This window comes from Rhinolophus sinicus, linkage group LG07 (assembly GCF_036562045.2).
Source record: "Rhinolophus sinicus isolate RSC01 linkage group LG07, ASM3656204v1, whole genome shotgun sequence".
Classification (NCBI taxonomy): domain Eukaryota; kingdom Metazoa; phylum Chordata; class Mammalia; order Chiroptera; family Rhinolophidae; genus Rhinolophus; species Rhinolophus sinicus.
In genome coordinates, this window is record NC_133757.1 from 51,360,059 (window position 1) to 51,386,725 (window position 26,667).

At 36.3% G+C, this 26,667-nt stretch overlaps 1 protein-coding gene across 2 annotated transcripts in view; it reads left to right on the forward strand.

The window, feature by feature from the left end:
- Positions 1-26,667, forward strand: part of ADK (adenosine kinase) — a 450,882-nt gene that overhangs the window by 395,995 nt on the left and 28,220 nt on the right. For both annotated transcript variants that reach the window (XM_019745975.2, XM_019745976.2), the window contains exon 10: positions 24,407-24,493. In XM_019745975.2, coding sequence (XP_019601534.1) covers positions 24,407-24,493 — 87 coding nt within the window. The remainder of the gene's footprint in view (positions 1-24,406; positions 24,494-26,667) is intronic.

Here is a 26,667-nt window from a genome sequence, read left to right on the forward strand (position 1 = left end):
TTTCAGTTTCTATTTTCTATAGTTACAGTCCTTGCTGAAATTCAGTTTTGTTTTTTATTTGTTTTTCAGTCTCGATCAGTAAGTATAGTTATTTCAAAGTTTCTTTTTTGTTTTTAATTAGTTTCAGGTGTACAAAACAATGTAATAGTTAGACATTTACACCCCTCACAAAGTGATAACTTCCCTCCCCCAATCTGCTACCCCTCTGACATCGTATAAGCTGTTACAATTCCATTGACCCTATTCCCTATGCTGTACTCCACATCCTATGGAATATATGTGTGTGTGTGTGTGTGTGTGTGTGTGTATACATACACACACACACACACACACACACATTTATTTATTTATTTATTTGTTTATTTATTTATTTATTTATAGTTGACATTCAATATTAGTCAGCTTCAGGTGTACAGCGCAGTGGTCAGGCATCTACACAGTGTATAAAGTGATCCCCCCTAATAAGACAAATGCCCATCTGACTCCCTACAAAATCTTTAAACATTATTGATTGTATTCCCCAAACTGTCTTTTCAATTTCTTTTGATGAGAGGTCAATATGTGGAGCCGCTTTGGGCTACTTTTTGTTGTATAATATCTGTTGGTTTTCATTTCTTGCCTCCTTATATTACTTTTTTTTAATTTTTATTGTGAGCAATACATAGCATTTGGAAATTTCCTTGTAGAAATCATTTGAGGCCTAGGGTGATTCGTGTTTGCTTTGGGGAGACACAGGAACACTGGCACACTCGACTCATCTTGAACTAAGGTTTAGGAATTTAAATGATTGGAAGCTGAGCTATACAGTCTATTGCATAGGCCTGCCTACTTCCTGTTCACCCGTAAGCCTAGGTGCAGCCTTTTGGGTTCCCAACCTAAGATGAGGAGGTTTGACCCAGGGCCTCTGTCTTGACAAGCACTGGATTCCAAATTTTGTCCTCCTGGTATCAACCACCAGACTCACCTCTCTGGGTTCCATCATCTTATATGCCACCCTGATAATTCTTGAATCTTTTGTTAGGCCTTCAGTGCCTTCAAGCACATTCTTTAAAAATACATTTTGTCCAGATGTTCTTATTGTTCTTGATGAGATATTTGGTCTAATTTACCTAGTCTACCATTATCAAAAGCCCCTAGAACCTACTTAAATTCAATGAATATTTCTCTGTCTTCCTGGGTTGCTTAGAAAGCTGTTAGGGAGCGGGGATAATCGTGACCAGAGCATCCTGATGCGCACATTTCATCATGTGTACCACAGTCATCCAGATGCTTTTTAAGAGCACTTCTTGAATGTTTAATATTATATTTTGGTTCAGACAAATTGAAGGCATTCTCAAATTTAAATAAGCAGTTACTCCATAGCCTTCATTTCATAGTTTTGAATTCTGTTGTAATTAAAACTCGCAGTGCTGCCCTTTTCTTTACATTTATTAACCAGATTAGGCTACACCTACCAAATAACCCTCCATCTTAATGACTTTCAATAATAAATGTTTCTTTTTCTCTTATGTTCCTGTTCTTCACTGGATTAGCTGAGGCACTACTCCATGTTTTCTATATTCTAGAACCAACACTGAAGGGCAGCCCCAATCAGGAGTGTGCTAGTTGTATTAGACAGGAAAAGGCGTGATGACATAACTACACGGTAGTTCTTACAGCTCTTGCATCATCACTGGCCTTCACATTTCATTAGCTGAAGTCAAGTCACATAGCCAAGCCTGACTAATCAGATAGGTAGGACAGTCCTTATTAACAGGTTATGGTTTCTCCACAGTGAGGAGCCCAGTAAGGAGGGGTAGTGAATGCAATGTAAGAGTAGCCCATTTTCCTTAACAGGTTTATATTCTAGCCTTGAAATAAAACTAATGCTTAGAATGTAAGGTCTCATTGTAATTTAGGATGTAAACCAACTAAAAACAAAAAGTCAGAGGTTTGTCTAAACCTTGAATTAAGCTTAAGAATTTGGTTTGTTCTAAAAGCCACTCTTGTTGCCCTTCTTTAAAACATTAATTCTGTGTATGCACAGTTTCTTTGATCTGGTGTTCCTCTAAATTCCTTTATCCCATCTCTTATGCAACTAGTCATATGGGAATTTGCTCTTTGAGGAGTTAGATCTTTAATATTGACCTTCTAGGTATTACAGGCAGCCTGAATTGTGGTTCCCATTTTGTATTACACCTCCATTAGCATTGAATTTTCCATATTAGCTTCTAAGTTTTTTTTAACTTTAAATTACATTCTTCCTATTTATTTGCAATTCTTTTTCTCTCTTCTCCTAATTGTTTAATTGTCTACCCACTAAAGATATGTTTACTATCTCTTATCCTTTCATTCATTAGATATGCCCATAAAGTCTAAACTCAGAGATTCCCAGTTATCCCTTATATGTCTGGTATTTTTTTTTACTGTTCAGAATGTTTTTGGAAATGCATTAGGATTTTCTCCAGTTTGAGGTTCTCCAGTGTGTCATTTTATTTTCATGCATCAGAGCTATTCCTACTATTCTTGTATGCAATCTCTTATATGACGATTTTTTTCATGAGTAAAGTAAAATACTGAGCAACATTGAAGATTTTGTTATTTCTTAATCTAAAATATAATAGTTATGTATGTAATAATGAGGTGGAAATACAGGTTTTGTGAAATGAAGAAAGGTGTTTCTCCAAATATAATTCCTGTGTCAAAAAGCTGCAAGTGCTACCTCTGTTTTGTGACCCCTGAATGACGTCTGCTCTCTTTGTACTAAATCTAATAGTAGTAATTGATCCCAGCGAAGATGACAAAATTCTCTATTGTTAGCTTTAGAAATGCATTGATGAGTATCTTGTTTGATGGGATAAAGCTTCAATAAGTGATGCCCCCACCTGAGTGGTTAATTTCAAAATATTGTTTGTCTAACACATTGTCAGTGACAACCAAACAAGAACTTTTAGAAGCAGTTGGCTGTCCAATAATGGCAAATTTCAAGGCTATGCAAATTGCGCCAGTTCAGCCCAGCTCTTTTCTCTATTATCATATCAATTGAGTCAGTTCATAGTAGACAAAGCAAGGTTATGGGAACCACCTCGAGCATCATGCACCATTTAACATCAATGCAGCATACATGAACATCTGCAGCTTCAGTCTTATTAACAGAGGAGAGAATGGAAGGCAATAAACAGCTTTCTTCATCATTTATTTGCAGAATAGTATTTCCTAGTGTTTGCATTGTTTATCAACAGGAACTTCATCAATAATTGTATAATTATGGTTGCCTAGATTACAGTGCCCTCATGCATTTGTCATTTATTACAGAGAGGTCTGAATTTAATCTGAATTTGAACACACGATTCAAGATTAATAATATTAAGTCCCTTGAAATGTGAGTTGCGTAATACAGATATGTTGTATAGTAGGAGAATGGCAGTTTATGATTCCCCAGTCGCTTTGGGGATTAAGTTAACACAGGGAGAAACTGAAAGGCAGTGAAAAATGAGGGGAAGCCACTAGTTAGGTTCAAACATAGATTCATTGAATGTGAGAGTAGGTTATGTTCTTTAATCACCAGTAATTAGATGTTTGCTTTAGGCCAAAATTGGGCTGAATTAAAACAGGATTATTCTGTTGAGGTCTTCCCCTCAGTTTCTATATTTAAAGGGAGAAGAAAATGGCAGAAAGCTACAAGTATAGTGAGAAAAAAGCAATGGTGGCCAAAGTTAGAAATTCCAAATGCAGTAGAGGGGCTTCACAGCCGTATCTGTTCATCCTTTGCCTCTGTCGCCTGTGAAGCCTGGTGATTCCTGGATTCCCAACCATGTCAGCATTTACAGTAAGCAGCCAAGTGCATTCTTCAGGTCCTGTGGCAGCAGAGAGTATGTTCTGGCACACAGTGCAAAATAACCAAGAAAAATGAAGGCAAATAATATAGGCTCAGTAACAGATACTGGTGTGGTCAGTCGGAGTTGTCTCACAGTAGAGCAGGAATAGGCAAATGTGAAAAAGCAGTGGATGCATTTAAAGAAAGTAAAGGGCTGGCCTGAAAAGCTCGTCTCTTTTAAACATGAAAATTTCATATTTTAACTTAAATCCATTTTATATTTAAGGAAAATGTGAGACCTGTTCATGAAATTGCATTTGAAATATTTTTATTGGTGGTTCAAGTTCCTCGCCCACACCAAAAATTAGAAGTATTTAATTGAGTGAACTCCATTTGAACTGGGCTCTTTATTCCCAATTGATCAACATAGTCATTTCCTTAAAAAAAAAAAAAAAAAACAGAGTTAGAATATTTTCTGACCCTGATTAGTCTGTATTTATACCTTTAATAGTTCTCCATGCATTTTCTAGCAGCAAATTGTTCTTCCCTTGTCAGATTGTTATTGGGGTGACAATTGTTAATGAAATTACATAGATTTCAGGTGTACAATTCTGTATTACATCATCTATAAATCCCATTGTGTGATCACCACCCAGAGTCAGTTCTCCTTCCATCACCATATATTTGATCCCCCTTACCCTCATCTCCCACCCCCCACCCCCCTTACCCTCTGGTAACCACTAAACTATTGTCTGTGTCTATGAGTTTTTGTTTCTCATTTGTTTGTCTTGTTCTTTTGTTGTTTTTGGTTTATATACCACATATCAGTGAAATCATATGGTTCTCTGCTTTTTCTGTCTGACTTACTTCGCTTAGCATTATACTCTCAAGATCCATCCGTGTTGTCACAAATGTTCCTATATCATCTTTTCTTACCGCCAAATAGTATTCCATTGTGTATATATACCACAACTTCTTTATCCATTCATCTATCAAAAGACATTTTGGTTGTTTCCATGTCTTGGCCACCATAAACAAAGCTGCAGAGAACATTGGAGCACACGTGTCTTTATGTATAAATGTTTTCAGAGTTTTGGGGTAGATACCCAGGAGAGGGATTGCTGGGTCACATGGTAATTCTATTCGTAATTTTTTGAGGAACCGCCACTCTGCCTTCCATAATGGCTGCACCAGTCTGCATTCCCACCAACAGTGTTTGAGGGTTCCTTTTTCTCCACAGCCTCTCCAACACTTGTTACTGTTTGTCTTGTTGATGACAACCATTCTGACTGGGGTGAGGTGATACCTCATTGTGGTTTTTATTTGCATTTCTCTGATGATTAGTGATGTTGAGCATTTTTTCATATGTCTATTTGCCATTTGTATGTCCTCTTTGGAGAAATGTCTCTTCAGGTCCTCTGCCCATTTTTCAATTGGGTTGTTTGTTTTTTTGTTGTTGAGTTTCATGAGTTCCTTGTATATTTTGGATATTAGCCCCTTATCGGAGGCACTGTTTGCAAAAATCTTCTCCCATTCAGTTGGTTGCCTCTTTATTTTGTCGATGGTTTCTTTTGCTGTGCAGAAGCTTTTAAGTTTCATATAGTCCCATTCGTTTATTTTAGCTTTTACTTTCATTGCCTTTGGAGTCAAATTCATAAAATGCTCTTTGAACCCAAGGTCCATAAGTTTAGTACCTATGTTTTCTTCTATGCAGTTTATTGTGTCAGATCTTATGCTTAAGTCTTTGATCCATTTTGAATTAATTTTGGTACATGGTGACAGATAGCAGTCCAGTTTCATTCTTTTGCATGTGGCTATCCAATTCTCCCAGCACCATTTATTGAAGAGGCTGTCTTTCCTCCATTGTATGTTTTTAGCTTCTTTGTCAAAAATTATCTGTCCATATTTATGTGGTTTTATTTCTGGGTTCTCAATTCTATTCCATTGGTCTATGTGTCTGTTTTTCTGTCAATACCATGCTGTTTTGATTATTGTAGCCCTGTAGTACAAGCAAAAGTCAGGGAGCGTGATACCTCCAGTATTGTTCTTTTTTCTTTAGATTGCTTTGGCTATTCAGGGTCTTTTGTGGTTCCAAACAAATCTGATGATATTTTGTTCTATCTTTTAAAAAATTCCATTGGGATTTTAATGGGGATTGTATTAAATCTGTATATTTCTTTGGGTAATATGGCCATTTTAACAATGTTGATTCTTCCAATGCATGAACATGGAACATTTCCATTTTTTTGTGTCTTCTTCAATTTCTTTCAAAAATGTCTTATAGTTTTCAGCATATAGGTCCTTCACATTCTTGGTTAAGTTTATTCCTAGGTATTTTATTCTTTTTGCTGAAATTGCAAAAGGAATTGTTTTTTGTATTTCTTTTTCTGAGATTTCATTGTTAGTATATAGGAATGTGATGGACTTTTGTACGTTGATTTTGTAGCCAGCAACTTTACTGTATTCGTTGATTGTTTCTAATAGCTTTTTGGTGGAGTCTTTAGGGTTTTCTATATATAGCATTATGTCATCTGCAAACAGTGATAATTTAACTTCTTCATTCCCAATTTGGATGCCTTTTATTTCTTTCTCTTGCCTGATTGCTCTGGCAAGGACTTCCAACACTATGTTGAAAAGCAGAGGTGATAGGGGACAGCCCTGTCGTGTTCCTGAACGTAGAGCAAAGGGCTTCAGTTTTTCACCATTAATTATGAGATTAGCTGAGGGCTTGTCATATATGGCCTTTATTATGTTAAGGTATTTTCCTTCTATACCTATTTTATTAAGTGTTTTAATCATAAATGGATGTTGTATCTTGTCAAATGCTTTTTCTGCATCAATTGATATAATCATATGATTTTTGTCCTTTATTTTGTTTATGTGATGTATCACATTGATGGATTTGCGGATGTTGAACCATCCTTGTGCCCCAGGGATGAACCCCACTTGGTCGTGATGAATAATCTTTTTAATGCATTGTTGTATTCGATTTGCTAGAATTTTGTTTAGGATTTTTGCATCTGTATTCATCAGAGATATTGGTCTGTAGTTTTCTTTTTTTGTGTTGTCCTTACCAGGTTTTGGTATCAGGGTAATGTTGGCCTCATAAAATGAGTTAGGGAGTACTGTCTCTTCTTCAATTTTTTGGAAGAGTTTGAGCAGGATTGGTATTAGATCCTCTTTGAAGGTTTGGTAGAATTCACTAGTGAAGCCATCTGGTCCCGGACTTTTGCTTTTGGGAAGGTTTTGGATGACTGATTCAATTTCGTTACTGGTGATCGGTCTGTTTAGATTTTCCAGTTCTTCATGGTTCAGCCTGGGAGGCTATATGTTTCTAAGAACTTGTCCATTTCTTCTAGGTTATTGAATTTGGTGGCATATAGTCCTTCATAGTATTCTTGGATGATCCTTTGTATTTCTGTGGTGTCCGTGATAACTTCCCCTTTTTCATTTCTGATTTTGTTAATTAGTGTCTTCTCTCTTTTTATCTTAGTGAGTCTAGCCAAGGGTTTGTCAATTTTGTTAATCTTTTCAAAGAACCAGCTCTTTGTCACATTAATTTTTTCTATTGTCTTTTTGTTCTCTATTTCATTTAGTTCTGCTCTGATTTTTGTTATTTCCTTTCTTCTGCTGACCTTGGGTTTCACTTGTTCTTCTTTTTCTAGTTCTTTAAGGTGTAACATGAGGTTATTTATTTGGGATTTTTCTTGTTTCTTGAGATAGGCCTGTAATGATATAAATATCCCTATTAAAACTCCTTTCGCTGCATCCCAAAAATTTTGGTAGGATGTATTTTCATTGTCATTTGTTTCTATGTATCTTTTGATCTCTCCTCTAACTTCTTCTTTGATCCAGTTGTTCTTTAAAAGTATGTTGTTTAATCTCCATGTATTTGTGTTTTTTCCTGCTTTCTTTTTGCAGTTGATATCCAATTTCAAAGCCTTGTGATCAGAGAATATGCTTGGTATGATTTCAATCTTCTTAAATTTGCTGAGGCTGATTTTATGTCCCAATATATGGTCTATCCTTGAGAATGTTCCATGTACACTAGAAAAGAATGTATAGTCTGATGTTTTAGGATGAAGTGCTCTATATATGTCAATTATGTCCATTTCATCTAATGTGTCATTTAGGGCTGCTATTTCGTTATTTATTTTCTGTTTGGATGATCTATCCATAGCTGTCAATGATGTATTTAAGTCCCCTAGTATAATTGTGTTTTGGTCAATTTCTCCCTTTAGTTTTGTTAGTAGTTGCTTGGTATATTTCGGTGCTCCCTGATTGGGGGCATAAATATTGATGACTGTTATGTCTTCTTGTTGTATAGTCCCCTTTACCATTATGAAATGTCCATCTTTGTCTCTTGTTATCTTTTTCACCCTGAAGTCTGTTTCATCTGATATCATTATGGCTACACCTGATTTTCTCTGGGTACCATTTGCTTGGAGTGTCAATTTCCACCCTTTCACTTTGAGTCTATGCTTGTCCTTGTAGCTGAGATGTGTCTCTTGGAGACAGCATATGGTTGGGTTTAGTTTTTGATCCAATCTGCTACTCTGTGCCTTTTTATTGGTGAGTTCAGTCCATTTACATTTAGGGTGATTATTGATATGTGAGGATTTCCTGTCATTCTATCTTTAGTTTTCTGGTAAGGCTGTGTCTCCATTGTTTCTTTGCCTTTTGTTGTTGTCTATTATTTCTGTGTGGTGGTATTCTATGATGTTTCCTCTGTTTCTTCTTTTATTACAGTATATATTTCAGTTCTGGAATTTTTTTGAGTGGTTACCCTTAAGTTTATGTAAAAGAAAGTTTGATATTTAGAGTATTCCATTTTCTTCAGCACGCTTACTTTCTCCATTCCCATATTCCAGTTCAGGCCTTTACTCTCCCACTTTTTATGTTTTGGTTGCCACAAATTGTCCCTGTTGATGGTGGTTGAATAGCCTCCTTTAGTATTTCTTCTAGTGCAGGTCGTGTATTAGAAAATTGTCTCAGCTTCTGTATGTCTGGAAAGGTCTTTATTCCTCCTTCATATCTAAAGGATATCTTTGCTGGATATATTATTCTTGGCTCATAATTTCTCTCTTTCAATAGTTTGAATATTTGGTTCCACTCTCTCCTGGCTTGTAGAGTTTCTGCTGAAAAATCTGATGATAATCTAATGGGCTTTCCTTTGTAGGTTACCGTCTTCTTTTCCCTGGCTGCCTTGAGGATTCTTTCTTTGTCGTTGATTTTAGACAGCTTCAATACAATGTGCCTTGGAGAAGGCCTGTTGGGATTGAGGTAATTAGGTGTTCTATTTGCTTCTTGGATTCGAGGATCCAGTTCTGTCCACAAGTTTGGGAAGTTCTCATCAACAATTTGTTTGAATATATTCTCTGTTCCCTTCTCTCTTTCTTCTCCTTCTGGTATGCCCATTATTCTTATATTGCTCTTTCTGATGGAGTCAGAAAGTTCTTGTAGAGTTCTTTCATTTCTTTTAAGTCTCAAGTCTCTGTCTTCTTCCATCTGTGTAATTTCCAGGTTTCTATCTTTGATGTCACTGATTCTTTCCTCCATATGGTCAACTCTACTACCTAGGCTGGTTATTTCATTCTTAATTTCTTCTATTGAGTTCTTAATCTCCAGAAATTCTATTTGGTTCTTTTTTAAAATTTCAATCTCTTTGGTAAAATGCTCATGTTGTTCTTTGATTGTGTTTCTGGGTTCATTAAACTGCCTTTCTGTGTTTTCTTGAATCGCATTGAGTTTTTTCAGAACTTAAATTCTCTGTCATTTAAGTCACATATTTCCATATCTTTAAGTTCCTTTTCTGGAGACTTTTCACTTTCTTTCTGAGCTGTCTTGTTGCCTTGGTTAGTCATGGCAATTACTGATTTATTATTTATCTTCCTAGACATCTACAGGAGTGGCTTCTGCAACAGATTGATAGGAAGAGGTCTTTCTTTTGTTTTCCAGTACTTGTTGGTAAAATGTTTTATTTTCTCACCGACTGCAGCCTTTTTTTCTCTCTCACACGGTAGTGCTATGTTTTCTCTGCACTAGTCCAGCTTCTCACACAATGGGGGGATTCCCTGGGAGACGGGCTTATCCTCTGTTAATAGTTCACCTGGGTCACAGGGCGCAGTGTCCATGTGGGTATGCGGAGAGCTTTTGAAGTTCCAAAGCTCTTCCTGCACCAGATTCAGAGCCCGTATGTTTCAGCAGTTCTGTTTACTCCTGCAGGGATCCACCCAGATAGGTGGGGCCAGGGGCGGGGTGAGTTGTGAGAGGTGGCCCAGAGCAATGGCTGCGACCACCACCACTGCCGGTCCTGCTTCCACAGCTCCCTCCCCTTTGCTGGAACTAGTTGGGCTGCGAATCTGTGTCTGCAGTCCACAGTTCTCAGAACAGCAAATATTCTGTTCTTTTGATCTGACACTGCTACTGTTCCGCTTCTAGCACCGGGCAGGTGGGGTGGGGCGAGCTCTGGGAGGGTAGGGAGGGGTCGACTAGTCTCAGTGCCTAAGGCTTCTGTTGGCTTAAACCATCATTTTCAGCCTTCTTCCCTCAGTCTTTTCTCCGAGGTCTCTGCCGTGAGCGTTGGGTTCAGCCGTGTTGTATGCTGCCCCCTCAGCCCTGTGGGCCACAAGCGGAGCCCTAGCAGTCCGAGTTCTTCCCTCTCCTGCAGCTGTGGTAGTTCAATGATGCAGCGAGCTCGGAGCACTGAGCTAGGTCTGCGTCCTGCGCCCACGAGGCTCCGTCTCTGCACTTCTCCCTTCCTTCCTCCCCTGCTCGTGCGATTTGCCCACCTTTAGGTGAATTTAGTAGTGGACCTCTTCGTCTTGCCTGTCTGCTGTGCAGGGAGTCCTTTGTGGAGTTGTTGTTTGATTAGTTGTAAATTCCAGGGGAGCTTTACAGAGGCTCACCTCACGCTGCCATTTTGATGATGTCCAGATTGTATTTTAAGATCGCATAAGGAAATTTAAAAAAAAAAAAAAAACAACTGCTATACTACAGTATTCACAGAGTAGAGGAAGATACAGTTTTTTCCCCCCTTTTTTGGTTCTTGGGTATAATGAACATAGCAGAAGCTTTCTTAACATGATAGTTAACATGATTTCCTCCATCTGAGGGATGCTAAGAACGGGTTTGTTAGAGGTAATAGTTTGACCTATAATTACACATTATGCTAAAAGACTCTGTTTTAAAACGTAATTACAGCCTATAAACTTGAAAAAGTTCTACCGTGTTTCCCCCATAACAAGACCCAGCTGGACAATCAGCTCTGATGCGTCTTTCGGAGCAAAAATTAATATAAGACCCGGTCTTATTTTACTATAATATAAGACCCGGTCTTATATATTTATTTAAGGGGTCTTATATTAATTTTTGCTCCGAAAGACGCATCAGAGCTGATTGTCCAGCTGGGTCATGTTTTGGGGGAAACATGGTAGCTCTGTGCAGAATGAGGGTAGAGATTTTATATACATACATCTCACCTGAATGTCTCAGGAAGCCTATTGTTCTAGGTTGGGGCCTTGCAATAAATGTGCAGCATCAATTCCAATACATGTACACCTTTCCTTTAAAGAACTTATATGCAAACATGATTCAGGAACCTCTTCTAGAAGCTATTTATCAAAACTGCTATGATAATAACTTTGTCCTAATGAGTCCCAGTCTCTGTTTAGGGAGTAATCGATAAACTACAAATTAATGTTCCATAATTCACATTACAATGCACATGTAATTATTTTGAGATGAAGCAAACCCTATGCATTTAATTTACAGCTGTAATTAAGTAAACTCATTTGATACTAATTAGGTGAGCCTTAAAGGATCATAGGTTTGTGTATTTAATTATCAAAGTACAATCAGCAACCAATTTCTGAAAAGCTTTCCTATCTTGAGCTCAACACTGATCTTTGGCCACACTACAATTTTTTCTTCTTGGATCTTCAATAAATTAAAATGCATTGTGAATTGTGGAGAATCTACTTGGTGAGTTAGCTTTTTGGGTAATTATATTTGTAATGCTCCATCTAAAAATAATGGGCTTAAGAATACAAAAGTTCTATATCTGACAAAACTGTCCATCAGAAATAAAGGAGAATTTAAGACATTTACAGTTAAACAAAAGCTAAAGGAGTTCATTGCAAATAGACCTGCCCTACAAGAAATGCTAAAGGGAATCCTTCAGGCTGAAATGAAAGGGCACTAGACAGTAACGCAAAGCCACATGAAGAAATAAAGAGCATCCGTAAAGATAAGTGTGTAGGTAAATGTAATAGCCAGTATTCATGTGTTTTCAGTTTGTAACTCCTCTTTTATTTCATACATGATTTAAAAGACAAATACACTAAATAATAACTACAAATATACAAGGTCGGACAATTAAGTTCATGAACGTGTTGCAATGATGTTGCTAACCATTTTTTATACCAGAGGGATTATTCATTATGAATTTGTACCAACTGGACAAACAGTTAACCAAGTTTACTACTTGGAAGTGCGAAAAGGCTGCATGAAAAAGTTAGATGACCTGAACTTTTTATCAACAATTCATGGCTCTTGCATCATGACAATGCACCAGCTCACACGACACTGTCTCTGAGGGAATTTTTAGCCAGTAAACAAATAACTGTATTGGAACGCCCTCCCTACTCACCTGATCTGGCCCCCAATGAGTTCTTTCTTTACCCGAAGATAAAGGAAATATTGAAAGGAAGACATTTTGATGACATTCAGGATATCAAGGGTAATATGACAACAGCTCTGATGGCCATTCCAGAAGAAGAGTTCCAAAATTGCTTTGAAGGGTGGACTAGGCGCTGGCCTTGGTGCGTAGCTTCCCAAGGGGAGTACTTGGAAGGTGACCGTAGTGATATTCAGCAATGAGGTGTGTAGCACTTTTTCTAGGATGAGTCTGCAGTCTTAATCATCAGACTTCGTGTGTTAATGAGCACACGTGTAAAGATGTAGTTTATAACAACAACATGAGGGAGGAAGGAGCTATAGAGGAGCAGAGGTTTTGTATGCTGTTAAAGTTAGTTGGTATCGATTCAAACTCGACTGTTAATATATTTAGGGTGTTAATTGTAATTCCCAGGGTAACCACTAAAAAAATATCCAAAGAATACAAGTTTCTCTATTTTGTTAAATTAACATAAAAATTAGTTTATCAGAAAATATACTTAGTTGCTAGCTTAGAAGTCTTTTAAATTCTACTGTCAGTCAATCACCAGGTATTTATTAAGTACCTAATATAATGGGCTTTTTGCTAGGTTTCAATAATTATCCCTAATTTTTCCCACTAAACGTGTAAATGTATAATCAGAAAAGAAGAGTTATCTGATGTCTAGAGTGACTTCCTAGTTTGGGAATATGCTAGATAGTGTTCACATTTTCCTATTTCCCAGCCACATCTATGCTGTAAAGAATGTGAAAGCTTGTGCTCATGACTTTCCCTGAAGATATAAAAGACATTTCTGTCTCCATGCCTTTAAATCCAACACACCTGAATGTGAGGGGTGGCAGGTACCCATGTGGTCCAGTGTATGCTCCCTTCACTCTCAAAGCCTTTAGGGTATTGCCATCACTCTCAGAAAACGGGAACCTTGCACTCACAGGCTCACATTCTGGGCTTTAGGATGAGCTATCCAGAACAGGGAGTTTTTTCCCCTTTCCTTATCAGCAGCCTGATGGTAAAATAAAAAGTAATTGCTGATACTTATGTTGTGTAGTATAGCTCATATAGAACATTTACTTATATTATCTAAAATGAGGAATTAAAATAGATTTTAATGGGAATATTAGCACAGTTTGTCAGGACGTTAACAGTAGACTTTTTTTTTTTTTTGCATTAGTTTGTCTTTTTAAAGAATTAACAAGCATGGCACACAAATTTCTTCTTTCTAGATGTAACCGACATCAAAACTTCACATACCACTAAATAACGACAGCAGCCTTTACTGACTGTGTGTTGTCTCTGGGTCATCCGAGGAACTATATATAGTGTTGTGGTCTATGAATAGATCAAGTCCAGTGGCTGCCATTTACACAAACTAGAGTATGAATCGTATCCTCTGAAGCTATACAATGTGATGATCCTACATTGAATTATCTCCCGTCTTCTTTCAGTCTCACAAACGAAGATACTGATTCTTGTATTGGTTGCTAGAAGAACAATCAGTAGTTCAACATAACTAGCAAAGTGGAAAAGACTTGGCACCTTAATGACTTCTATTCTTTCTGAGGATGAGAATGAATTGGTGGCTTGAGAAGACGTTTAAAACGATACATTGGGGAAGGAAATGAAAGCTCCAGTTTGGAATCATTAGTAGGACCAGTTCTGAGAGGACTTAGCACAGTAGTTGGCACTGTATTGATGGCAAAGCCTGGCCCGCTTTGAGACAAGTCTTTGTCATTTTTATGATAGGCATGAGTATGATCCTTAAATTATTCCTGCAACTTTTAGAAAGTTTGATGCTGCAACTTCTATACATAAAGAATGAGGAGGAAGAGGAGAGATACAACTGGGCTTTAAAAGCAATGTAAAATATGGTACTTGAGAGGTTTTTTTAGACAGGTAATTAACCATACGTTTACACATTTTAATCTATGTTTAAGTGCAAAAGAGATTGGCAAATGACTCAATAAAGAAAAGTGTTCTGTTTAAATTGGATAAAGTGGTTATTTACTGGTATTTACTGCTGTCCCAAGTAGTCAAGTGATCTGTGATTCCAATTTAGTTTATTGGACAATAAATAGTACTTATAACTTTTATCAGTGTTTGTCAAGGCGCCCACTGAAATTGACTTCATACTTTGGGGAACTTCAATTTTATTGTACTGTATGGAATGTTTAAAAAAATCTTTTTTTTTTATTTCAGTATAAACCTATGACATTACTTTGAGGCATTATTGTCCCAGCAAACCACTAAACATCCGGGATATTTCAGTTTGAAATTTCTTGCTCTAAGATTTCTTCTAATCCATGAAGAGAAAAGAAAGGAGCCAGTGGTGCCCTCATATCTAATGCAGTTTTTGCTTTGTGAACTTCATAAATGCTTGCCATTGCCACCATCAACAATTCAAACAGAAATCTTAGGGAAAGAAAGGATTAAAAGTCGTGACATCAATAATGTCTTCTCTAATAACTGAGAACACCTTTGTATATGTATATTCCATTATGAAAATATTTACTGTTGGACTCAGAAGGTATACCGTGTTTCCCCAAAAATAAGACCCAGCCGGACAATCAGTTTTAATGCGTCTTTTGGAGCAAAAATTAATGTAAGACCCAGTCTTATTTTACTATAAGACCAGGTATAATATAATATAATATAATATAATATAATATAATATAATATAATATAATATAATACTGGGTCTTATATTAATTTTTGCTCCAAAAGATGCATTAAAGCTGATTATCTGGCTAGGTCTTATTTTCACGGAAACACGGTACATGATTTTAAGAAAGGATACACTAGAACACCAATAATGTTTTGTATCCTACTACTGCTGTGATTAGGACTAACCCTCAAAAAAGTCAAGAAAGCTATTGATGTTTGGTCTTTTTTTTCTATAACCATGATGCATATGTCCAAATTGTATGAGTTCCTTTCATACAAACATTTATAGTATTAGATTAAATCCTAATAACTCTAAAAAGCAGGATCATTGACAACTAGACATTTTAGATTACTTGGTTTACTAAACTAAGCTAGAGAAGTATATTAGTTATGCACCACTTACTCAAGATCAGTCAGAAAATATATAGTAAGGTATACTCTACTAGATGAAACAGAGAACAGTCTTAAGGAACTTAAAATTCAGTAGGCATAATCATTCATTCAGTAATAAATGTTTATTGAGCACCTACGATGTACTAGGTAGAGAACTGAGAACTGGGAATAAAATTAAGTCATGATTCCTACCCACAAGGAGTTCATTCTTTAATAGAGAGGATGCTTATAAATAAACCATAAATATGATAAGTATTCCCTTAGAGGTATGTGACAGATATAAGTGATGGCATAAAAGAGGAAGTAATCAGTTATGCTTCTAAGCAGAACCCTGAAAGGTCAGGGACTACAGCCAAGAAGACAAGCCTTATCTGGAATTTGGAATTAATAGTGAAATTTGAGCAGTAAACTTGGTATGTACACAAGAACTTAAAAAGCATGACACATTTGAAAAATTATGAGTATGAGAAAAGAACAGTCACAGGTCAGAGAATGGCAAAAGATAAGGTTTGAGCAGTAGGCTCAATTCATGTCCTGGAGTTAAGACTTCAGTAGAGAACCTTCAAAGGGTTTTTAACAGGATAATAACATGATCAGATTTGTATTCCTGCTCTTCTGCCATAAGTAAAGATGAAATAGTGCCATTTGCAACAACATGGATGGATCTTAAGATTATTATTGTATAAGCAAAATAAGTCTGACAGAAAAAGTCAAGAACCATATGATTTCACTAATATGTGATATATAAAACTGAAAACAACAAAGAAACAAGACAAACAAAGAAACAAAATCTCATAGACACAGACAATAGTTTAGTGGTTACCAGAGGGTAAAGGGGGTGGGGGGTGGTAAATGAGGGTAAAAGAAATCAAATATATGGTGATAGAAGGAGAACTGACTCTGGGTGGTGACCACACAATGTGATATATAGATGATGTATTGCAGAATTGTACACCTGAAACCTATGTGACTTTATGAACCATTGTCACCCCAATAAATTTTAATTAAAAGAAAAAAAAAGAAAAGTAGAAAGATATGTAAGACCTCTACACAAAAACTATAAAATATTACTGAGACATAAAAAGAAACAAATTTTTAAAAAAGATTTGTATTCATGAAAATGTCTCTGTTCATTCAACAACAATTTACTGAGCACCTATAATGTGCCAGGCATAGTCCTGGGTGTTAGAAATCCTCAGACAAATTGTCTTTCCTGTAGCCCCTCTTGCCTAAGCAGCCAAGTTGTGTGTCAGGAGCCCTAGCTCCTTTCCTGTCACAGCCGATTGGATCAGGGATAGGAACCTCAACAAGGGTAGACTATCCATAGATAGCCAGTGACTTAGGAGCTAAGCCAGCAGAGAAAACCACTTCTTACAGAGATGAAAATAAATGCATAGGAAGAAACAGAAAACAGGTTGAAATGACCTGCTCTATATAAGATTAAAACGATGTATTTCATATAGTGAACCTATTAAAGATGTCAGAAATCCCTGATAGAAAAAGTAAATATATACCAAACAAAGGGAAAGTAAGGTTTGAGAGCAGGAAAGTCATCTATCGTTGTTTTCTTGGTCACTTTTCTATGGAAAACTATTTTTATATTCAAAGCAAACATTCACTTGTTCTCTTTATCTGTATACACTCAGCGCTGAAGACTTTAACTGGCATTTACTTGAAACATTTTTAGAAAATTAAAAAACATGAATAAACTAAGAAGCTTTACTGCAAACACTGATAGTAGACCTCAAGGTCAAAACCATGCCTTCAGGAGCAGCACTTGTAAGTGAAACATGAATCTCCTATATCCAAATGTCTCCTTTTAAGATTAGTAATATTCTTGTCCATTTAGTCATTAAATGCTTACTGTGAGCCAACTTTTGCTATAAGTGCTTTGCATGTATTAACTGATTTAGTATTCACAGAAACCCTATGAGCTAATTACTATTATTGTTCCTGTTTTAAACATGAGAAAATTGAGGCTTAGAGAGTTTAACTTGGTTACGAGCAAGTAAATGGGAATGTACTAGTAATTGGGAATATGAACCGAAGCAGTCTATATTCTTAACCACAATGTTACACTGCCTCTGTTCTCTATGGAATATTTATCTACTTAATTGAGTCAAATTTAGTTATCAGTATAGGCCTTAGAAGGGAACTTACATGTCAGTGAACTGCTGTATACTGCTTAATCAAAATCTGTTTTTTTCCACGATCATCTTTTTTTTTTCAGAAAACATGGTGGCAGCATTGCTGGAATGGCAACTTTGGAATTACATTGTACTTCTTCTCCCATTGTTTTTGTCCCAAAGTCCTACTTTGCCTCAGGACCCAAAGCAGTTGGCAACCTCTGTGATCCTTAATGTCTTCATATATAAAACCAGGTCAATAATACCTGGGATTGCAGTGAGAATACATGAGATAAAGTTTATAAGCACTTGGTGCTGTTCCTGGCGCACAGTAAGCATTTGAATGTCACTATTTTACTCAGAGACAACAGTTGCATCCCATTGCCTGATGTATCAAATGCAAACTTTTGTCTGGCTTTCAAAGCCTCCGTAAAGATGGCTGGGCCCCCACCTAACTTATATTATTGCTTGCCTTACCTGGCATATAAACTTTCTTCTTTCTCTCTGTCTCCTGGGATATATACACCTTTCTTTTCTTGTCCTCTTCACTAGTCACTTCACTAGCTTAAGTTCAGTCTTCTCCGTGAAGCCATTTCCAGTTCATTAAACTCACATTGTTCCTTTCCTTCTCTGAACTCCTGTTACAGTTATAAGTGTTACATTGGTTTGACACTTCACAAATTCTTTCACATACACTACATTTCTCTTTCCATCTAGATTCTAAGTTCCTTGAGAAGACAAATCATGTCTTACTATTTCTCTTGTATCTCCCCCAAAGGATCTAACAGAGCATGAAGAGCTCATGGCAAGTGTTCAACAAATTCTTGTTGCCTGATTGAAGAACATACAGCTCTTAAGAACACCTTATAAAATTGTATAAGGCTGTATGTTTCACAGGGTGCTTTCATAACATCGTTAATACTTAGTCCATATAATAGTTACAGAAAATAGCTATAGCAAGTGTTATCCTCATTTTCTAAGTAATCAAACAATTTAAGTTACAGTATGACTTACGCAAGGTCTCCTGGTAAATAGCATCACTGACTACTCCCAACGCCCACCAAAGACTTCCAGAACAATCTTTTTAAATCAAAGATGGGATGGTGTCGCTGCCCTGTGTAAAACCTTCCAATTTACTTAGAATGAAATTCTACCCACCCCTCCCCCCATACACACACACACACACACACACACACACACACTTGATCTCCCCACCTCACCAAGCATGTCGCTAACCTAGGGCCTGCACTTGAATATTTGACCCCTGGACCCTCACGAGGCTGTCCTTCTTGCTGTTGAAGTCTCAGTTCAAACATCCCCTCCTCAGTGAGGAAGTCACTCCCATCTAAATTAACTCTCTTCCCCAGGAAATAGCTATGGCAAGTGTTGTCTTCATTTTCTAAGTAATAATACTGAGTTTAAGTGACCCTGGGACTTACGCAAGGTCTCTTGGTAAATAGTATCATTGACTCTACTTCCAACCCCCACCATTCAGTCCATTCTCTGTAAGACTTCCAGAATAATCTTCATGTCATCCTAGTTTATTTTCTTTGTGGCATTTATTATCTCAAATTATCTTCCTCATTTTTTTGTTACTTGTTTATTGTCTCTCCTCACTAGACTATAGGTCCCCTGAGAGCTGGGTTTTGATTGTCCTATTCACATCTGTACTCCAGTTCTAATAGAGAGCCTGACACACGATAAGCTCTTAATAAGTATTTGTTGAATAAAGTAGCTGAGCCAAAACCAGACGAAAATCATGAGTGTTTTGAGCCCTAATCCAGTGTACTTCCTACCATTGCATTTATCCTGCCTTTCATGAGTGCACTTATGCCTTTGGAACTACAATAAGAATTGATGTTCAGAATAATGACATTAACTGTGCTGTAGGATTCTCTATTATCAAAGAAAAATTCACTCAGTTCAATAAACTAAACTAATTAAAGCAGGGATGTCATGGTATATTATTATATTATATTAATACATTTAGAAAGATTTCCAACTGAAAAGACTTTCTGCTTTTTCTTTAGTTAACCAAAAAATTAAATTAACCCAGAGCTCTTCATTCCCCAAAAGTCCTTGTTAATTAGGATTGTTCTATAAATCTCTATTATTAGCAGAATTTGTCATTTGTTTCGTTACCCTGTTTATTAAGCCAGTCTGAGCAGGGCGTCTTTGCTCATATCCTAGTATGTGTATCCTAGTGAAAAGAAAAGCATTTCCTAGATTCTCTCGTTTTCCCCTCTTATTTGACACTGGTGTGTTTCATGCTGTTTGTATAACAACTTAGTTTCCTTGTGTCAGTTCCCTATATAAAGTGGGACTTATATTATTGACTTGGCTATTAAGTAAAGTAAATAGATTAGGGTCTATTTAAAATAAAAGCATTAGTACTTTGCAACATTGCTTATGATAACAAGACTGAAAACAATCTAAAAGTCCATCAGTACAGGACTACTTAAATAAATTGCAGTATATGTATACAGTGAACTACCATGCAGCAATGAAAAAAAGAGAAAAAGGGACATTCTCTGTTTACCAACATAGTAAGATCTCCAATTAAAAAAAACGTGGTCCAGTGCAGCTTGCATACTATGATACATTTTTCGTTTTGGTTTTTGTTTTTCTTAAAATAAAATTTAAAAAAAGGACAAAAGTAAGAATGTATTTTGCTTTTATTTTTTTATTTACAGAGAGAAATTCTGGAAGGTTATACAGGAAAGCAATAACAGTGATAACCAGATTGGAAAATAGTAGGACTAGAAACTGAATGAATGGGAGATGAGGGGTGAGAAGAAGTTTTTGTATAGCATGTCTTTTCATATATTTTTGCACTGTATGCATATATTATCTATTCAAAAGGTTAAATTGAATACAGACAAGCCCAACTAAAAGCAATATTTGATTCTGAAAAAAAAAAAATATTTGATTCTGGACTGGATCCTGTATGGGATGAACAAAATTGCTATAGAAGACATTAGGCCAATTAGCAAAATTGGAATATGGAGTATAGATTAGATAAAATAACAATATTGTTTTCTAATATATAAACTATACCATGGTTACCTGAAAGAATATCTTTGTTCTTAGGAAATACACACTGAATTATTAAGGAGCCAAGGGCATAACTTATACTCAAATGGCTTGAAAGAATAAATAATAATAAATATATATGGAAAGAATGATAAATTGTGGGGAATTGTTAAAAACTGGTAAATCTGGATAAACGCTATATGGTTGTTCTCTATATTTTTCTTCAGACTTTTCTGTTAATTTAAAATGATCTCCAAAGAAAAAGGTTAATATAAAACAAACAAAAACATTAGTGCTCTGCAAATTACCTCAGTATAAGAAATGGCCAAGGAAGGTACAGGAGCCTCTTTAAAGAACCTTAAGAGTTCTGGGTTTTACCTGGTCATGCTTTTTCTTTCTGGTGAAGTGTCTGCCATCACGTTCTGTCTTTTCCATGCCTGGTGATGCTTAGTCAGAGGCTGGCAGCGGTGGTGATTACAGTCTACCTTGAAAAACAGCTGCCTATCTGCCTCTCACCTGCTATATATCTTCTTCAGTTACATCGTCTCTACAGTTCGGCGGTGATATCAATAAAACAGTGACAACACATGGCATTTTAAAATACCTTCAACAAAGTTTTCTAAGGATATTAGTTACCATGAGGTTGTGTGTCCACAGTGCTAAAATATATAGTGAATTTAGTAGCCATAAGGCTACAGAAACATTTAATTTATTTGTTTGGCATTGAGTGACTGAATTTATTATTGTTTTCCAGTTAGACATGTGTCATTTTTATGAAGTAACTATCTCTACTATAGTTTACTTAGCATTATAGCTGTGTGATGATGTTTTGATTCTAGGCAGACTGGCCTCCGAAGTGATTAGGTAGTAAATTTTATGTCATACTAACGTGAAGAAGAAATTATTTGTTTGTATAAACTGTCCAGAGAATGTTTGAATTTTACTTAAGTAAGCTAAATTCCATTGTTCTGGATGAAGATACCCTGAGGGTCTTACGTATCTAATAAATAATACCAAACAAATCTGATGTAAACTGAATTGTGTGTGTTTGTTTCCTGTCCGTTTGGGGAAGTTCATGATTTTGTGGTGTCATAGAAATCTGGAAAATAGGAATAATAATCATTCCCAATCCTTTTCCTTCTCACTTTACAAAACATTTGGGAAGAATGAGAAACAATGGCTCTGTTTTATCTTAATCTCTTAAGTAGAATTACTTCATCAGAACTAACAGTGTCATTTTTCTACAACTGAGGCAGAAAACTCTTTTTGTTACTTGTTCCCACAACTCCTCCAGACCCACTTCACACCTAAGCAAACTAGATCCCACTGCAAGTCATTTGAGTGTCTTGGGCCTCATTGGCTAAGTAACGCCCATGCCTGTAAGTGTGTCTTAAGATTTAGTGAGGTAGTTCATACGTTCGTACAGTAAATTATCTAGAAGACTAGGGAATAATCATGCTCGTGAATACTGTTTAGTTAGTTGTGTAGGTTTTGTTTTTGTTTTCTAATAGCTCTGTAAACCAGTTTGGGTCATCACATTTCAAAAAAATCAGAATGTACCAAAAATATAATTGAACTTAAATATAATTGCACATTATTGAATCCTTTTTCAATGATTTAGAACACAGGATCTTGTAAATGTTCAGGGTCATTATATTGAAAGGAGTTCTCATACTATAGCTGTAGATAAGATAATCAGACTGGACTATGTCTATACTGACTTATGACACCTCTTTTGCAGTCTTGATATTTTTATATATGTGTATTAATAAGTACAAAAGGTGGAGAATAATTCTACTTTACGTTTTAGGAAACTGAACTTCATAAGATACATATGGATAAAGCATCTCAAGGATCCATATATCCGGGGGGGGAAAATGTAGTAAAACTGCATTCATTTAGAATTTTCAGTAATTAAGACCAACAAGTCATGATTCTTAAGAACAAAGTTCAAAATAATCTCTTCCATTCTGAATTAGGTACTATTTATAAATAAAGATTTATTCAGCCAAAAATCAATAACTTTTTTAGACAAAGAACTCAAATAATTATCTCTAATTGTGGCTTATTTACCATTCATATATAATTATTTTCAAATCTGTAATCTAGTAATTAATTCTTATATTCTTACATTACCTAGAATGTTTTATAGACATGTTATTACATAAGGTGACCCTATTATAAATGGTAATGATGTCATTAACTTAGCTAGTTTTACTTATTTAGTGCCTGTTTCTTCTTAGTTTATAGTTGTTAATTCCCTTTATAGTAGACTTGTACTTGGAAGTAAAACCAGATTTCTTTATAAATATTTATGGTACAGATCTTTTCCTAAATCAGACTGTAGCCCTTTCCTAATTATTTCCAATAAAGTCTACTTACATCTTTTTATTTGTTTGTTTTTGGCCTGTGTAGCAATGGGTACTGCATCCTCCCTAGAAAATTTAATCCTAGATATCTGTGCCTTAACTTCCAATTAATCGAAATCCTGTTAACTGCCATGTAGGTTCTGGTGTTACAAAGTGTGGAAAGTTAGTTATTTTAAAGAGTTTAAGTAGATGCTTCTGGTATGGAGTCTTAGCATCTGCAGTCATGTGGTCAAAGGGATCATTAAGTGAATGAGTCCACTTCTTGAATTCTAGGAGGATCTTTTTTTTCATTATTATTTCTATGCTTATCTCTTGTTGAAAGTATTCATTAGTAGCAGGTAGCAGAAGGCCCACAGAACATGCTTTTTGAGATTCTTAGGTTCTCTATTAAGACCTTACGGTTCTCAAGTACTCTGTTACCCTCCTTCTTGATCTTAGGTGAGATTGAAGTTTACAAGTCTTTGACCACATCTGTCCCCAGGAGGGATGCAAATTTGTGCTTTCAGAAGTTCCAGCCCCCCAATAAAAAGCACTATCCAATCTTTTGCAGATGTCCCGTAGGCCAGATTTCATCACAAAGAACTCCATTCCACTGTCATGTGCCAAGTCTAAAGTGCTGGATTAGGTTACTCTGTAGTCAAAACAACCAAGGCCTGGTCCAGACTGCTGTAAGACAAGAGGCCATCGCACTGTCCTTTTTTTTCTGCCTAGGCATTCCGCGGTGGCTTTCCCTTTTGCCACTTAGCAGTTAAACGAAGTAGTGACTCCTTAGTAAAAAGTAACCAGATTAGGTTATTTGTAATAAGCCAACTAAACTCAGTAATCCTTCACATTGGCATGAAGTATCGTAACAGAACAGTAGTTATATTTTTATTGTGCCCTCGTGATTTTCGGTAGAGAAACACCCAAGAGAAATCATTATTTATATACTTTTAATGTACAGCTCTTTTGCTGTATCCAAGATGTCACTGCAGTCAGGGCTTGAAACTGTATACTAGATATCCATGATCCAGTCCTTACAACCATTTCCTTTGGCTCATAGTTTCTGTATAAGTATTTGTACCGTTCAAAAAGGTACAAATAGTCGTTTCCCCCACACATGTGAACTGCCTAGGTCTAACTCTTAACAAAACACATACAGCATCTGTGTGTTGAAAATGAGCAAACAAGCATTGCCTACACATTACTTTGCACCTTGGTTTCCAAGTGCTCATGTACAGAATACGGAGTTCATGTTCTGTCTCGCTCTTTGAATGATGAATGATGTAGGAGCTTCAGCTTTACGGGGTGAATTTGGGTATTGAGTATTACAAAGAGAAGTCAGTCTGCCTTTCTTTGGCTCTAATTGCAGAGAGTGAAGTCACCGCTTTTGCTGTCTTGGATCAGGACCAGAAGGAAATTGTTGATACCAACGGAGCTGGAGATGCATTTGTTGGAGGTACAGACTCATTTATTTTATACTTACTTATAATTTAAACATTTCCTTTAACCCTTGTCTCTACTACCTCGACAAGATTTATGAATTTAATAACTTTTAATTTCTTCTTTTAAATAATTAACTCCTAATGTTCTTTCCATATTCTATCATTTTGAGTACTAAGAGGGTATTTTACTACAGGAAAAATCTGTGTTTTTGGCTTAAAGATAATTTGCTATTATGCTCTACCCCAGTCATTTTCACAAGATTAATTGTCTTTCAGAATATTGCATAAACAAGCTACATCAAATACAGTATATAGCATATTCATAACCCTTCAGGCTTAAATGTTAACACGTTCTTTAAAACAAGTTGTGAATATTAAACAGTATGCTAATAACTAAGGATGACGTCTTTGGATTATATCATTTGGTTAAAACATCTGTTTCTAACACAGTAGTTGGATTTTACTGTATTAGGAAGGGTTAAGTTTTTGTCTGGTTCAGGCTCTGTAAGAACTGGCACAATTTATAAGGACTAAATTATTTTTGGAATGAGCACTCAAAAACAAAACCAGGACAATTAGGAGCTTCTTGGCTTGATGACTTAGATTGATCTAAAACCTGGTTCAAAGGTTCTTTTCATATGTCTAAACTCCCAGTTAAGTGTGGGTAAGTTGGGTTACGATCTCTGGAAAGCTTTAGATTCATGAATGATAACCGAGAAGAGTCCCTCCTGATCCCTGTTTATTTCCCATAACATCAAGGATGACAAGTTAAAAAAGGCCAATGGAGCTAGCTATTGTCCTCCTTCCTTGGAAAATGATTTGAATCATGGGATTATGTGATGGTTCTAACTTAGTATTGTTTAAAATATTTGTTTGTTTGTTTATTTTGATGATCATTTTCACCAACATAAATTTTTCATATTTCCTTCTTTGAAACTATTCCTGCTTAGTCTTAAATTAGCTGTTAACCATTAGACTGGGGGCATGCTCCATGCCCTGTTCTTTGGTAAGAGTACACACCACAGGTAACATTCTACTTGACGGTCATGCTTGAATCTTTTATTTCTTTGCTCTGAAAGCTTTCAGCATTGATTATTTTGCAGCTCTTTTTTCCTATTCCATACTGCTTCAGAGCTGTAAATCCATGTAGGCTAAAAATATCTTATTCAGAATTGGGCCAAATTCTGTAATACGTTAAGGAAACACTAGTGATTTCCTGGTTAGAAATTGGTTAAACCAGGAATCTTAGTATAGAAACTCTTCAACTTGTTTCCTCTGTGTGCCTTTTTAAGGAAAATAAAACAGTAAATATTCTATTTCTTTGATATTTAGTATGGTACATCGTGAGTGTATCTTAGATATTAGCCACTACCTCTGGCCCGCAGGCCCTGAGCTACCTGGCCCTGCAACACCAGATTCCCTTACAGACACCTAACTACCTGTACTGCTTCTAGTACTAGGAAAGAACATACAGACTTTTTTGAGGGAGACGGAAGAGGAAGTCATTCTTAGGATACTGAAGTAGGAACAGCTAGCTACCCATTTGTATTGTAGTTAAGGTGATAAATGAACTACCTCATCAAAGCATTTGGGTTCTTTGTTACAGGATTTTCAGCCTCTTTTGTTTTCTCACTCTGCTTACATAGCCTCATCATATGTTTATTGTTGGGGTACAGTGAGGTCAGTAGAAAGGAAGAGTATGGAACAGGGATCCATAGATTTTTCGTAAAGGGCCAGATAGTGAATATTTTAGGCTTTGCAAGCCATATATATATATGGGTTGTATTACATATTCTTCTTGTTTTGCTTGCTTGCTTGTTTTTTGTTTTGTTTTTGGTTTTTTACAACACTCTGAAAATGTAAAAACCTTTCTTAGTTCTCCAGATGTACAAAGAACAGGCCACCGGCTAGATTTGGCCCTCAGTCTATAGTTTTCCAACCCATTGTGTAATACATGGCAGCTTCCTCTCGCTTTCTTCACTTCCATCATACCCTAGATCCAAACACTGGATTTCACTACACACTGTCAAAAATCAGTATAAATAAAGCAGAAGGCAGGTTGAAATTATACAAGACTTTCCTGGTAATACCTCCATTAGGTAGCCATTTTTCTCACTTTAGCCCTACTCTGATCAGTTCCCACGATAATGAGATCTTGAAAGACTGAGTCATGCAATGAGATGAATAC